The sequence below is a fragment of the Vitis riparia genome, chromosome 18 (genome assembly GCF_004353265.1).
Source record: "Vitis riparia cultivar Riparia Gloire de Montpellier isolate 1030 chromosome 18, EGFV_Vit.rip_1.0, whole genome shotgun sequence".
In the NCBI taxonomy this organism is placed as follows: Eukaryota; Viridiplantae; Streptophyta; class Magnoliopsida; order Vitales; family Vitaceae; genus Vitis; species Vitis riparia.
The window spans coordinates 14,824,741-14,840,102 of record NC_048448.1 but is presented as its reverse complement, the minus strand read 5'-3'; the positions used below and the strand labels follow the sequence as shown (position 1 = coordinate 14,840,102).

General features: G+C 32.1%; 1 protein-coding gene and 1 long non-coding RNA gene across 2 annotated transcripts; one reads left to right on the top strand and one right to left on the bottom strand.

Moving 5' to 3' along the window:
• The first annotated feature begins 5,012 nt into the window (after positions 1-5,012).
• On the top strand, positions 5,013-6,037 carry LOC117907465. The gene is made up of 2 exons (XR_004650001.1): positions 5,013-5,565; positions 5,838-6,037. It is a non-coding gene; the product is annotated as an uncharacterized LOC117907465 (long non-coding RNA).
• An 895-nt stretch (positions 6,038-6,932) lies between these two features.
• LOC117907175 (serine decarboxylase) lies at positions 6,933-10,112 on the bottom strand. The gene is made up of 6 exons (XM_034820615.1): positions 10,003-10,112; positions 9,457-9,861; positions 9,113-9,344; positions 8,751-8,944; positions 8,525-8,661; positions 6,933-7,827 (listed from the first exon to the last, which is right to left on the bottom strand). Exons 2-6 carry the CDS (start codon positions 9,773-9,775, stop codon positions 7,261-7,263), a joined length of 1,449 nt encoding a protein of 482 aa, XP_034676506.1. The 5' UTR covers positions 9,776-9,861; positions 10,003-10,112; the 3' UTR covers positions 6,933-7,260.
• Between the last annotated feature and the right edge of the window lie 5,250 nt (positions 10,113-15,362).

Here is a 15,362-nt window from a genome sequence, read left to right as displayed (position 1 = left end):
AATCAAGTGATTAGAGGGAAGTATGAGGAAGAAATAGGGGGATGGTGCTCTCGGGAAGTGAGAGAGGCGCATGGTGTGGGGCTTTGGAAAGGAATAAGGATGGACTGGGATTTTGTGGGCTCTAGGATTTTATTCCTTGTAGGTAATGGGCGGAGGGTGAGATTTTGGAAAGATAGATGGTGTGAGTATTCCCCATTGTGTGTGTCATTCCCTTCCTTGTTTATTTTGTCTGTTGATAAGAAAGTGTGGGTGGCAGATATTTGGGACCCCTTGGCTAAGGGGGATTGGAATCCCTGTTTTTCAAGAGCCTTCAATGATTGGGAGGTGGAGGAGGCGAAAAGATTCTTGGAGCGGCTTCATGGGAAGAGAGTGCATGGAGATGTGGATGATATGGTGTTTTAGACCGAAACAAAGAGTGGAAAGTTCTCGATCAAGTCCCTCTATTTCCTCTAGAAGCGGGTTGCCCTTCTTTGTTTCCTTCTAGCTGCATTTGGAATGTGTGGGTGTAACCTAAGATTAGTTTTTTTTGCATGGGAGGCTACGTGGGGCAAAACCTTAACCCTGGATCTTATTCAGAAAAGATGATGAACCTTGACAAATAGATGTTTTATGTGCCTTGAGAAAGAAGAGACCATAGACCATCTTCTTCTACATTATACAAAAACAAGGGTTTTATGGTATTTGTTCTTTAATTTGTTTGGGGTGTCATGGGTGCTACCTTCATCAGTTACAGAGACTCTCCTTAGTTGACATGGTTCTTTTGTGGGCAAAAAGCATAAGAAGGTATGGAGAACAACTCCTCTTTACATTTTTTGGACGGTTTGGAAGGCGAGAAATAGATTGGCCTTCAAGGATGATGTGTTGTCAATTCAATGACTCAAATACTCTTTTGTTCTTTCTCTTTGGTCAGAGGTCAAATTGTTTATAGTTGATTGCCCTCTAACTATAGTTGGTTTTATTGATTGGTTGGATTCTAATTAAGGTTGTTTGTTGGGCCAACTATGTGTTTTTATTCTTTTTTGGCCATTTTGGCGGTGGGTATACAGGTTTTATATACCTTGTGTCGCTTTTTTGGCGCCTCTTTTTATATTAGATCTTTTCTTACCTATAAAAAAAAAAAAAAATTGATATGTATCAAATAAGTGAACAAAATACTTAAATATTTTGGTTGAGGTTTGATTGATATGATAACTTCATTAGGTTATATTGAAATGATTTATGTTTTAGGTTTGCTCCTAGGATTAGCCTCCATATGTTTTTGCTATATCAATTGTAAAAGAAGAAGAATTGGAAGATGAATAGAATAAATTTCTATCTTGATTAAATTTTTGTACATCCCACATATTTATCTAAATACTCCTAGTACAAAAAATAGAAATTTTATAACCTAATTCTATCAATCCCCTTGATTACAGGATTGTCTTAATCCTCTTCTTAATTACAAAAATATGTAGTTATAACTTTTCCTGATTACATTCTTTCACACTCCTCCTCAAGTTGGTGAATAAATTATTTTCATTCCTAATTTGGATACACTTGTTTGAAATGTTGTACCGCTTACACCTTTGGTGAGTATATTTGCAAGTTGACAGTCAGCAGATACATAAGGAGTACATATCAACCCACCATTTAGTTTCTCCTTAATAAAATGTCTATCTATCTCTATGTGCTTTGTTTGATCATGTTGCAATGGATTATGTGCAATACTGATTGCAAATTATTATCACAATAAAATCTCATTGAGTCGTTTCATTTAATCTTCAAATCTTCCAAAATAATCTTCAACCATAGTAGTTCACAAACTCCTTAAGCCATTGCACGAAATTCTGCTTCTACACTGGACCTTACCACCAAACTTTGTTTCTTACTTCTCCATGTTACCAAATTCCTGCCAAAAAATGTGCAATACCCAATGGTTGAGCTTATATCAACCACAAATCTAGCATAATTTGCATTTGTGTATGATTCTAGTACTAGTCCTGATTTTGGCTTAAATAGGATGCATTTTCCTAGAGACCCCTTAAGATAGTGTAACACATAGTTAACAGCTTGTAGATGAACCTTTTTTGGACTATGCATGAGCTAGCTAATCACTCTCACAACATATACTATATCCAGTCTTGTGTGAGAAAGATAAATGCGTCTTCCTACTTGACGTTGATAAATTTCTCTATCTATTGTAGCATCTTCCTCAACCTCTCCAAGCTTATGATTAGGATCTATTGGTTTGCTTGTTGGTTTACACATCAACTTTCCTGTTTCCTTAAGAAGGCCCATTACATATTTTTGTTGGGAAATAAAGATTTGTTGCTTAGAATGTGCTACTTCAATTTCTAGGAAGTATTTCAACTTTCCTAACTCTTTAATCTCAAACTCCTTGGTCAAATATTGCCTCAAGGTCTATCTCTCATTTTCATCATTTCCTATCACAATGATATCGTCCACATATACCAAAAAATCCATAAATCCCCTAAATCTAAATGTTTGATAAACAACATATGATCTCCCTGACATTGTTTATATCCCATGTTTTTCATCACTTTAGCAAACCTTCCAAACCACACCCTTAGAGACTGTTTCAACCCATATAGAGCTTTTTTTAGTTTACACACCTTTTTAGTGGTTAGATCACTTTCAAATCCAAAATGGACTTTCATATAAATCTCTTCTTCCAGATCTTCATTCAGAAATGCATTTTTAAGATCAACTATTTTAGATCCCAATTATAATTTGTTGTCAATGATAACAAAACTCTTACTATGTTTATCTTAGAAACTGGGGCAAATGTCTCTAGATAATCCATACCATTTGTTTGAGTATATCCTTTAGCCACCAATCTCGCCTTATACCTTTTTAATGTCTCATTTGCTCTATACTTAACAATATAGACCCACTTACATCCCACTGGTCTTTTTCCCGCAAGCAAATCTACTAATTCTCAAGATTTATTTTTCTTCAGGGCCTCCATTTTTTCTAACAGAAAGTAACATTATCTAAGATAAAAAAAAAAACAAAATTTTGGATGGCAGATGGTAACACTTATACCCCTTTTGAGTTAATGAATATCCTACAAAAATACATTTGATTACTCTTAAGTCTAATTTCCCCTTGTTTAGACTGTGAACATGCACAATGGACACACACCCAAATATCTTAGGAATGAGATAGTTTGTGGTTTTTATATTAGAATAAAATAATAAGAGTATTTCTATGGGACTTTTGAGACCCAAGACTTTAGAAGCTAATTAGTTTATGAGATGTGTAGAGATTAAGATAGCTTCTCTCCAATAAGATTTAGGCACATGTTTTTTGAACAAAAAAAAACTCGTGTTGTATCAAGGAGGTGATCATTGTTCCTCTCAATAACTCCATTTTGTTGTAGGGGTGTTGACACGTGATGATTCATGAACTTCATGGTGAAAGTATGGAGTTAGGACTTGATTGAAATAAACTCTAGTGTTGTTAGATTGAAACCTTTTTATAGTAACACCAAACTGGTATTCTATCATGTTATGGAAATTTGGGAGAACAAAACTCACATCATATTTGTGTTTAAGTAAAAAGATCTAAGAAACCTTAGAACAATCATCAATGAAAGACACAAAGTAGCATGCCCCATATATATTTGGGATGGGGGAAGGACACCAAATATCACTATGAATTAAATGGAAAGGTTCTAAACTTCTTGTATTACTTATTGAAAAGGTTAAATGCTTGTGTTTAGCTAGTACACATACCTCACAATGAAAGCTCTCAACATCTAATTTCCTAAATAGAGAAGGAAATAAAATCTTAATAGTTCTAAATAACGGATGTCCAAGCCTACAATGATGAAGCTAAAATTTTTCTTTATTAAAAAGGTGGTGCTCAGAAAAAAGAGATACAAATGCTTTACTTGGTGTCTCAAGGTAGTATAGTCCATTCTGTTCCTTAGCAAGCCTAGATATCTTCCCTAAATTCTAGTCATAAAATATACAATGAGTATGATATAAAATCACATTACAACCCAAATCTTTTGTAAGCTTTTGTATAGAGACAAGATTAGTAAACAACTTTGGAACATGAAGCACATTTCTAAGGTGGTGTTTGTTTTTTTTACTTAATTCTAAATAGAACATTAATGCTTAATAGTGTTAAATATTAGGTTGTTTGTTTTTATAGTATTTTATTTCTATTAAGTATTAAAAAGTAAAGAAAAATCAAAATATTATTTTTTCTATTTAGAAAAAGCTACATATTTTGGCTTTTCCTATTTAGTAAAAAGTTTATAATAAGTCATAAAAAAGTAGAAAAACAAACAACCTAATTTCTGAATACAAATTGCTTTCAACAAAAAGCCAAAAAAACAAACACCACCTAAGTGTGAGTGTAGGACTAATTTGGATATCTCCTACCCCTGAAATGGTGGTTAAAGAACCAGTAGTGATAGTTATTTCCCTATTGCTTAGACAATGGTTATAGTTATGAAATCAGTGTGATGAATGAATCATGTGATTTGTGGCACCAAAATCTATAATCTATGAATTGACAAAGGTTTCATTTAAGGTTTTTAATCCAATGGAAATAAAAAAAACTTCCCTAAAAGTGACAATAAGGAGGTACCTAAAGGTTTCTCAAGAGTTCACAACAAAGTTGTCAGTTTTTCAATCTCCTCCTAATTGAATGCACCTATTTCAAATATCTTACTTCAACTAGTTGAATAGAAGATAAGTGTACTTATCCAATATCCCTTGGTTGTCTTCCATTGTTACTAGTTGTCATTTTTTTAAATGAGTAGTGATTTTTTATGCCTTTGACATACCCTTTTTTTTCCTTTTTTTTTCTCCCTTTTTTTCTTTTTTTCTTTTTATTTATTTTCTCTTCTCCATTCTTTTTTTTTTTTTTTCCTTTTTTTTTTCTTCACTTTTTTTTTTTTTTTTTTTTCTTTTTTTTCTTTTTTTTGTGAAAAACTTTTGAACAAAGACTTAAAAAAATTTAAATATTGAAGCCTTAAATACCCACAGGCAGAAAACTTAAAGTTGGGGAGAAAGCTCAATACCAAAGACTTAAAAGGGGCGGAGTTTGGGAACCTAAGCCGACAGCATGGGGTGGTGGCGTCGGAGCTCCGGAACTTGCGATCTTACTCCGATGGCGGCGCGATTTCCACGAGGGTGAAGGACAGTCGAGATGAATGACATAAGACATGATCCTCTGTTTCACGATGAGTTCGCGACCTGGAGAGGGTGAAAACCTGAGAGAAAGAGAAGGCCGACGGCAACGAAGATACCAAGGCGACAACTAGGCTGTGATGAAGGTTGCACGATCTGTTTTCACCATGAAGCAATTTCTGTTGCAGCAGCGGCGTGACGGCGATGTGAGTGTTGACGACGGTGGCTTGGTGAGATGAAGACGATGACACTATGCGATGACAGTGCTATCCAAGACTATGCAAGGCCAACCGTTCCACAATCTGTGTGCAATCGACGCGCTTTCTATTGGTGAAGGGGCGCGATTCAAACGGGAGGAAGGCTTTGAATTCCAACTCGGCAAGGAAGGTGGAAAAATTCTTGGAAGAAAAATTGAAAGGTAAATAAAAATAAATTTCTACCTAATTAAATTTGAAATTTTCTAAACTAATTCTATAAAATGCCCTCATTACATAATTATCCTAATCCTCTTCATAATTATAAAAATATTGGGTATAACCTTTCCTCATTACATTCTTCCACTTACTAAGAAATAATATAGAAGGTGTAGTGGCTAGCTTGGTATTAAAATTCTTTCATAAAGCCGGATAGATTGCTCCTCAATATATATTTTTCATTTTTGTTAATATGTTGTATATTTTTTTGCTACAGATTTGAAGTTTGGGTGTTGGGAAGTTAGGGCCTTCCTATGAAGTAATGCAAGAGATTTTGTTGTAGATACATGAGCAACTTTAGTTTAAGCTTATATATATTGTATATTTCTTATGGTGTGTTTTTAATTTGGTTGCATATTATGTAAGTTTCTTCTTTTAAAAATGATTAAAATAAAAATATATTCATATGGTTCCTTAGCTATTGGGTAATCTAACTAGCTTGAAAATAAGGTTTTGTTCAATTAAGAGTAACTTAAAAGAGATGAATAATCCCTAAATCTGTAAATTTAACCCCATATTTTTACTTGAAAAATAATCTATTTCATGATATAAACACCTTTCATCCTTTTAATTATTTACATGTAGATTTTAAAAGAATAGACTATTTTTGCAAGAAAATTTTGAAAACATTTTTACTAAAAAGAAAAAAAAAATGAAGGATTAAATTTCCAAATTTGGATTTTCAATGTTAAGAAATACCTACAATTTTTCTTTTAATTTTTTGCATAACTTAGATTATGTGATTTTAAATTAGCTTTCAAAAAAGTTTTCTTTTCAATTAAACAGAATGGTTAACCAATTTTTCAAAAACTTTTAGCCGAAAGTTCTAAGGAAAAAAAAATTATTAAGAAAGGTAATTTTTTATATTTTGTTTCATAGAAAATATGAAAAGAAATCAAATATTATTAAAAATAATTATATATAAAAAATAAGGGAAATAAACTTAAAGTAACATATAAAGATGATTTATTAATTTTAAATTTATTTTTTATTTTTCTTCTTTTTTTTTCTTTTTTCATACTTTTCCTCTATTTTTTCTTACACTTTCTCTCAAATTATCCAAAACCAAACATATCCTTGAGACCTTGAATATTTTCCAAAAGCAAACATATCCTTAAAACTTCAAGGTACAATCTGGGTAGTTGTAGATGGGATGACTTTACCATGTTATATTTTTATTTACCAAGTCTATTTGGATATTAGGAATTGAAATTTAAAATTGAATTAACTTCTCTCGGCTGTAATTTTAATTTTGGGAGTTTCGAACCATGTGGTAAAGTGCATGACCATTTAAGTTCCCAAATGATACGCATGAAAAAGGAAAATCTTTTTTCTAATATGTTTTATTTGTCCCATCATTCAACAGACGAACACAGCATCGACTGACGAACAGAGCAGTATTCCAAAAAGGGACTGCGAAAGGAGTGCTTGGAAGACAACGGATCTAGAAGGCGTTACATAAAGGTGGAAAAACATCTGAAAGATCTCTAGATTGCACTAGAATCAAGTGCTTTGCTACAGCTGTAATAACATCGACACCAGGAGCGAAATGCAGAATATAATAGGTACTCTGGTGGTAGCGCTACTACTTCCTCACGCAGAGCGCGCACAAATTGATTCGTAGTGGTATCACCCATGCGTCACTCATGCAGACCACACAAACAATTCTCACTCCCTATGTCTGCTGCAACACAAGGAGGTTGAACTTTTTTATCCAGAAACCAAGTGTTTCGCTTTTCAATCAGATCATCTAAGAAATAGTCCAGCTTCTCAATGGTGACATTGGGCATAACCACAACATGCGCAATATTCCCCTGGCATGCAAGCTGCCACCTGCGGACAAACTCATCATCAACGGGCCGTTCAAACACAACCGTGCTGCTGAGCTCATTAAGCATGGCACTGATTCCAGCATCTCGGAGGCGGTCCTTCAAGTAGTGGGCATTTCTAAGGCACTTCTGAACTTCTTTCTGGAAACCCTTGTAACCTTTCCTGTTCAGAGTGTACCAGAGAAAGATTGGAGCATGGCCATTCCGGCTACCCATAATTGTGGCATCCCTTGAAGCCAGGTACTCCACATTCCTTGAGAGCGCATTGATATGCTCCATCCTTGTTATCTGAACGCCACAAGGCATTGGACAGCCCACAAACTTGTGGCCAGAGACACTCACACTTCCTATGGGTTTCTTGAAAGTTACCTTTGGTGCCTGTTGACCACCAAAGAAAAATGAGCTGTTTGGAACAAGATTGGGGAACAAAAATGCATACATGGATGATGCTTTAGATAACACTGCATATATGATCAACAATCATGGGAAGGGAGTTGATTACTAACATATCACAAGCAAGCTTTTTAAGCCAGCTAATGGGTTGAGTAAGGGGTAAGATCTAGGTATTAATTTCAGGGGGGGGTGAAAATTGAACAATTGCATGTGCAATGGCTGTAGCCTAAAGGTAACCAAGGAATTCATTCCCTATCTTTGAGAAAGGGTTCGACATTCCTCTTTATGCAAACTTTGACTTTTTTTTGAAAAAACTTAAGGGGCATATGCCCCTCTGGCATGCCTTGGCCGCTTTTCTGGATGGTCACAGAAATTGTGAGCAAGACTTTTATATCTGATTAAGTGGCAATGACTAAAAATTGGGGAATGAAGTTGGGCTACTAACCAGTCATGGAAGCAGCATTGAGTTATGTTATTCAGGAAATTCGTTTGTACGGAAAACCACAATTACTGTCTGCCATGATGTGGCACAATATGAGTGGTTACTGAAAAGACTCCTAAGATCCCAATCTACAGTAAAAGCATAGACATCCAACGAATCTCCTGATAAAACCATAAATTAACAAATATAATCCCTTGACCTGTGCGGGTCTTAACTAAAAGGATTTGATAATGCACTTACGCGTTTGACAAAAGGCATCATGAGTCCAAATAGAGCTCCGTCACAGTGAATATAGAACCGATCATGTGTAAACCCACATTCTTCGAGAGTCTCTATTACAAGATCAAGGTCATCTACGGCTCCCTTGACAGTTGTTCCTGCAACACAAGAAATCCATAGAATCGATGCCATGAGAGAGTAGTGTGTGTGTGGAGACACAGAGAGCAAGAGAGAGAAAGAGAACAACCTATGTTAACATTAATGATGGCTGGTTTGTCCTTGTTAGCCAGTAGTTTAGCCTTAAAATCTGCACAATCAATCTCCCCCGAAAGTGAAGTGGCAACCTTCACACATTCCATTCTATACATCCGTGCTGCTTTAAAGACAGAATAATGTGTCTCTTGTGATGCATAGAGAATCCCATCAGGAAGCACTTCTCGCCTGCCCAATTAGACAATATTTTCAGTTCACTCTTCTCAAACAAATATAGAGGCCGTGTTCAAGTATTAAAAATGCTAGAGAAGAATCACTCCCATTAGCACAGATAGTGTGTTATGCTTACAATTCACAAGTAAAGCATCACTAATTCAGAACTCAAACATTACTAACCCGACTAAGATTCCATGAAGATTGCCTTCTGTGCCACAATTAGTGATGTACCCCCAGTATTCATCTTTTTCTATTTCCCATAGACGGGCAAACCAATCCAAAACACCAACTTCAAACTGTCTCGAATGGACACCATAGTTACTCTCAATAAATGGATCACCAAGATTATTGATGGAGAAATGTTGCAACTGTGACAGAGCACCATAGTCGAAATCCAGATTATAAGGATAACCTGTAATATATAACAACTAAAATTATTAGTAGTTTAAAAAAAATGAGAGTGAGAGACTCAGCGTGCAAATGGAAGTAGTTATTAGAAGGGCATCCATAATCACAGGCTTTACCCAAATGGTGCTTCGTTCTTTCCATCAGAGTCTTCCGATACCTAGCCAACACACTAGCCATATAAGCCTCCTTATCACCAGTAAATTCGTCATTGGCATCGGGCTCCGTGACAGCAAGGCACGTGGTGTGCACGTTTCGCCCAAGCACAATCTCTTTGCTCCTCTTCTTCTCCTCTTCTCTTCCCATCTCCCCACCGTTCTCCACCACCGGCGGCACCGGCTCCACCACCACAGCCGTGGGATCAAAATCCTCCGACAAGATCTCGACCTTTCCGCCCAAATCCCCCGACATCGCCTCGACTAGAGCGCTTCCGACCATGTTTCCTCCCCGAAACCCTAGATTTTTCTCCTCGCAACGTACTGTTAGGGATTTAAACCGCAAATCGAAAGCAGCGAAGCTTCAATCTGAAACATCAGCCACATAAATCAGATAATAATATCAGTTACAGGAAATTGGGTGTTTTATCAGCAGAACTTGAGCAATAATTTAAAAATCTGTTCGATTTCTCGGGAAACAAACGGGGAAAATGTGAAAAGTCGAGATACCTCTAGCAGGATGAAAGAGGAGGCAGATCCGCTCAATGTGTGTTGAGCGCATGTAATGCAGAGCTTAACTCTCTATTTATAGGCGAGGTTAGTCGAGAGACTTGGGGTTTTTTGAACTTTAAGCTAATTACAAAAAAAAATTCTTCAAAAAGGCACTTATGAAATTATTGAGGGTTCTATGTAGTTTTTGCCCCATCCAAGGTGTCTCTTCAATTACTGAGGAATCCACGATAGTTTTTACCAAGTCAATAATCTTCATATCAGCTGGGAAAAAAAAAAAAAAAACACCTTATAGACACTTTCTCGTAATTTTCATATCAATCACACGTTCCAAAAAATATTAAATTTAGGAATTAAATTCAATCATACATTAAAAAAGATTAAATATAAGAAATAAATTTATACTATAGATATCTCTTTAAAAGACACCTTCAACATTAGATTTAACATGAAATCCAATTATCGTAAATTTAAAAATATTTTCTAATATGTTTAATTTGAAAAATAAAAATTCCAACTCACTCTAAATTTATAAAAAAAAAATCCCAAGACTCCGAGCTTAGTAGAAGTGCAAGGATAATGAAATAATTTTCTAAAACTTTTTAGTGGTTACCACTTATCACAACATTTCTTTTGTAAAGAAATTATGAAGAAAATTCTTACATATTCATGTTATGCCTTATTATGAGTAGCTTTTAATTCAAAGAAGCATAAGAATATTTTTTTTTTTCTTAAAAAAAAAAGGAAAAGAAAAAAAAAAAGACATTAGATTTGAGTCTTCTCTTATGTCTAACTAACCCCATGATGTTAAATTTGAAAGAAAAGAAAAAAGTTTTTTTAGTTGGAATAGAAAATACCTATTATGTCATTATCTTGACCAGAACAAATCAATGCCGCCGAAGAATTTTTCTCTAAACTCAAAATATCTCCTTAGGGTTATATAAATTATTATTATTATTATTATCATTATTTTCTAAATGCCAAAGAATTTATTATTAAGGTAAAGGCAATGTTAAATTCTAGAGACAAACCCTATAAACTTTATTTATTACAATTCATACATTAAGAAGAATAGTCTTTATCATGTTACATGGCACAACGTGACCAAATAAAAATAAAATTATAATTTTTGTTTAAGTTATGTTTAATCCTTACAAAGTATAAGGTTAATTTTTTTCTTATGTTTCAATGGTATCAAAAAATTTCCCCCTTTATTCCTCAGGATATGTTGTAAAAAAAAATTTCAAAAAATAATTTTCTTGCATTAACTAGATAATTTTTTTTTTTTTTAATTTATCGTTCCAACATGTTCAACAATAATTTTTGAAAGTATTTCTAATATTTTTAATAAGATAAAAACTTTTCGAGTATTAGAGTGTGTTTGATAATGATTTGAAGAAGTGTTTTAATATTCTAACACATGAAAATTTTTATTTTTTAAATATTAGAATTATTAAAAATGCTTCCTAAAATCATTGTCAAACTGTTAGAGTATGTTTTGTAGTGATTTTAGGAAGTGTTTTTAGTCTTTTTAATATTTTAAAAATAAAATTTTTCAAGTGTTAAAAATATTATAAACACTTTCTAAAATCATAGTGAAACACAATTTTAAAAATTTTCAAATATTAGAAATTGTAAAAACACTTCATAAATTTATTGTCAAATGCACATTGAGTTTTTAGGAAGTATTTCTAACATTTCTAATACTTAAAAGATAAAAAATTTCAAATGTTAGAAATTTTAGAAATATTTTCTAAAATTACTCTCAAATAAAAAAATTGAAGTGTTAAAAAGATTAAAAATATTTTCTAGAATTACTACCAAACGGGCTTTTAGAGTGTGTTTGACAGTGATTTTAGGAAGTGTTTTTAATTTTTTTAATACTTGAAATTTTTTATTTTTTAAGTATTAAAGATGTTTTTAACGTATTTTAAAATTAGTATCAAATACATTCTTAGAATGTATTTTATAGTAATTTTTAAAAATATTTTTAGTCTTTCTAATACTTGAATGATAAAATTTTTTAAATATTAAAAATATTTTCTAAAATTACTGTAAACGAAAAATTAAAAGTATTTTTTAAAATAATTATCGTGTTCTTACTATTATTTATTCACTTTATTTTATTTCTTTAAGACTTTTTGCCAACTAATTGTTATCTTTATGTGTTTTTAGTGAAAAGTTCGTAAAAATATTTGATAAAAATACCGGTGGCTTTTTGAAAAATACATGTAAGTCAAATTTTATATACAAATTTAACAGATTTTTCTAAAGAACGGACCGGGAAATTTTCCGAGATCATTTACCGGCACTCAAAACACCTTTCAACAGTCTCACTCATCAATGAAAATGATCAGTTGGTCACCAATCATTTAACATTGACGTGTCTTCTCCTACGTGGCGGGATTGCATTCGCACAGCCAAAATCTTCAAATAAAGCTTTCCATAAGGAAACATAATTTACAATCGATAACAATAAGTGGTACCAACTTATCTCCCCAGCTTACGTGGAAATTCGACCTTTTGCAAAAAGATACGACGACGTTGCGTGGCTCTAGTACCATTTTCGGATTCTTCTTGTGGGCCCATACAGGACGATTGGAATCTTGATTCCGGGTTAAAATCACGAGGAATGGAACCCGATTCCACTTTTTAACCATTTTATATTGCTCGAGGATTGCTTCACTTCTTATTTGCTTGTTTCACGTGTTTTCGGAATCTGGGAGGGATGACGCAGTTAATGACGGGACGGGAAACAGTGAAGAATAATAAAACAAAATGTTATTCTTTTCTTTCATAGTTATAATTTATTTTTTGAATTTTTTTTATTGTTTCTCATTTTTATTTATTCCTATGACGATGGATGAGTGGTAAATCGTGTAATTCCTTTTTCTTTCATTCTTCTTTATTGAGGGTACATATTTCAATGTTTTAAAGCTATTTTCACTTATTTTTTAAATGATTTTTTTAAAAATAATTATATAAATATGAGGAATAAATAAAAATAAATCATTATAGATAAATATTATTTTTAAGAAATATATATATAAAAAAAATTTAATGAAATTTTAAAGTCTATTTATTAGTTTTGTGATTTAAAAATAGTGGTTTGTTTTTGTTTTTTTAGTCATTATTCTTTGAAAATAATTTTTAAAATTAAAGTGAAATAGATAATAATTTCTAAAAAATAAGTATGAGCTGTTTTCGGTTTTTTTTTTTTTAGGTTAAAAACATGAGTATATTTGATCATATTTTTTAAAATTTAGTTTTAAAAAATGTTTTTAAGTTAAAAAAAAAAATATAGTTTTTAAAAATAAATTTCAAAAAACACATGACCTTCATCTTGTTTGATAATTGATTTTTAAAATAGTTTTCATTTTTAAGGAAAAAACATTTTTAACAACAAAAAAATAAAAATAAAATTATATTCTTAAAAAAAATGACATTTCTAGGTGACATATTTATTTTCACTTAGATTATTTTTTAAAAAATAATTATGTAAACACGAAGAATTAATAAAACTAAAATAATATATATAAAAAGTAGATTAAAAATATTTTATATTTTCGTAGAGCTTTTACTTTATAAAATACTAAATAATAATTTTTAAAAATTATTTTAAAATATTATTTTTATAAAATTATTTTCAAAAACATTAATTTTATTTTATAAAATATTAAATAACAATTCTAAAATAATATTTTATAAATTGTTTTTGAAAACATTTAGGAAATTGGTCTCAAATTTGCACTCATATTCTAAAAAATATCAAAACAAACTATTTTTAAAACTATTCCTAAACAAATCTTTTTCGAGGAATTTTTTTTAAAAAAAAAAAAACATTCACAGCCTCCATTCTCATATTTTAATTTTCTTTTTGCCGCTTCACGGTACAAAGTAAAAGGAAAAAACATTCGTAAAGATGGTATTAGCCTTCTCATAAATAGATATTTTTACGTGTGACCCGTCAACGAACCTCCTAGAAGTCTTTGGGCGACACGTCTTCAAATATCACCAATCATCTAACCCTGACGTGTCCACATGTCAAAAATGAGTGTTCCACGTGGTTGAATCATCCACAGGCAACAAATATCTCATAGTCATAGAGATACTAATTGGTTTTGGCGTTTTGCGCAGATTCAAACTCATGTCACTAGCTTACGTGGAAGTTCCTGGTTGGTACGGGACAACGACGCCGTTTCGTTGTTCTAATCCATTTGCGGATTCTTCGTGTGGACCAAGGACGGACGATTCATATCTTGATCCGACGGTTGAAAATCACGAGGAAGCGAAACCATCAAACCAGGACCAAAGACAAGGGCCCAAAAATAATTTTATGTTTCCATTGGCTTACTTTTTATTTGTTCTTTTGTGTCACGTGGTTTTTGGCAGTCCGCCAATAATCCACTTCTCATTATGATTTAAAATTAATTTTGAAATGGTTGAATTCGCAAATTGCTATGATGCCAGGGGCTTTGAATTGCAAATGTCAAAACTTTCTGTCCTTTCCCCCATCAATTTTAGATAAAGCCAACACACTTGGATGCATAAAATCGAGTGTTAGTTGGAAAATATGTCGGTATTCAAAAAGTTAAGAAAAGTTTGATTAAAATAGTAGCATTTTAATTTTTTTTTTTGAGCTTATCGGGAGACAACAAGAATAAAAATAATGTGATCTATTACTTTCTTTGATAATAATTTTTTTTTTTTTTTAATCATAATGGATGTACAACAATTTTTATTTATTTTATATTTTTTTCAATGAAAAATAAATCATAAGATTTTTTTTTCTCTTTCCAATAATGGGTCCAAAGTATAAACCACATCTGTATAAAAAAATTAATGGATTAAATTACTATTAATTTGATCTAAAAAAAATACACCTTATAAATAAGTTTTTTAATTCCCATAACATCAAGGATGATGATAATAATAATAATAATAATAATAATAATAATAATAATAATAATAATAATAATTATGTAAATAAAGTGGTGAATGTCCACATTAATGGTTATTTAAACTCCATTTACTCATCTTTAAGATGAGTAATGGGAGTTCATATTGTGAAGCCTATAAAAGGCTTCTTACACCCCGTGTAAGAAACATCCCGAGCAAAAGAAAAATATTATCTTCCTCTCATTCTTTCTCTCTTTCTTTCATTCTCTCAATACTTCTCTTCTTTGATTTCTTTCTCCCCTTTATATATATATATATATATATATATATATATATATATATATATTAAAGTAATACATAGTCATTTCTACCTTTATATGAGTCACATTTATTCTCGTTTTACAACATGTTATCAACATGAATTGCTCTGAAGGTAATTCTCGTATCTTAAACTTAAAGTT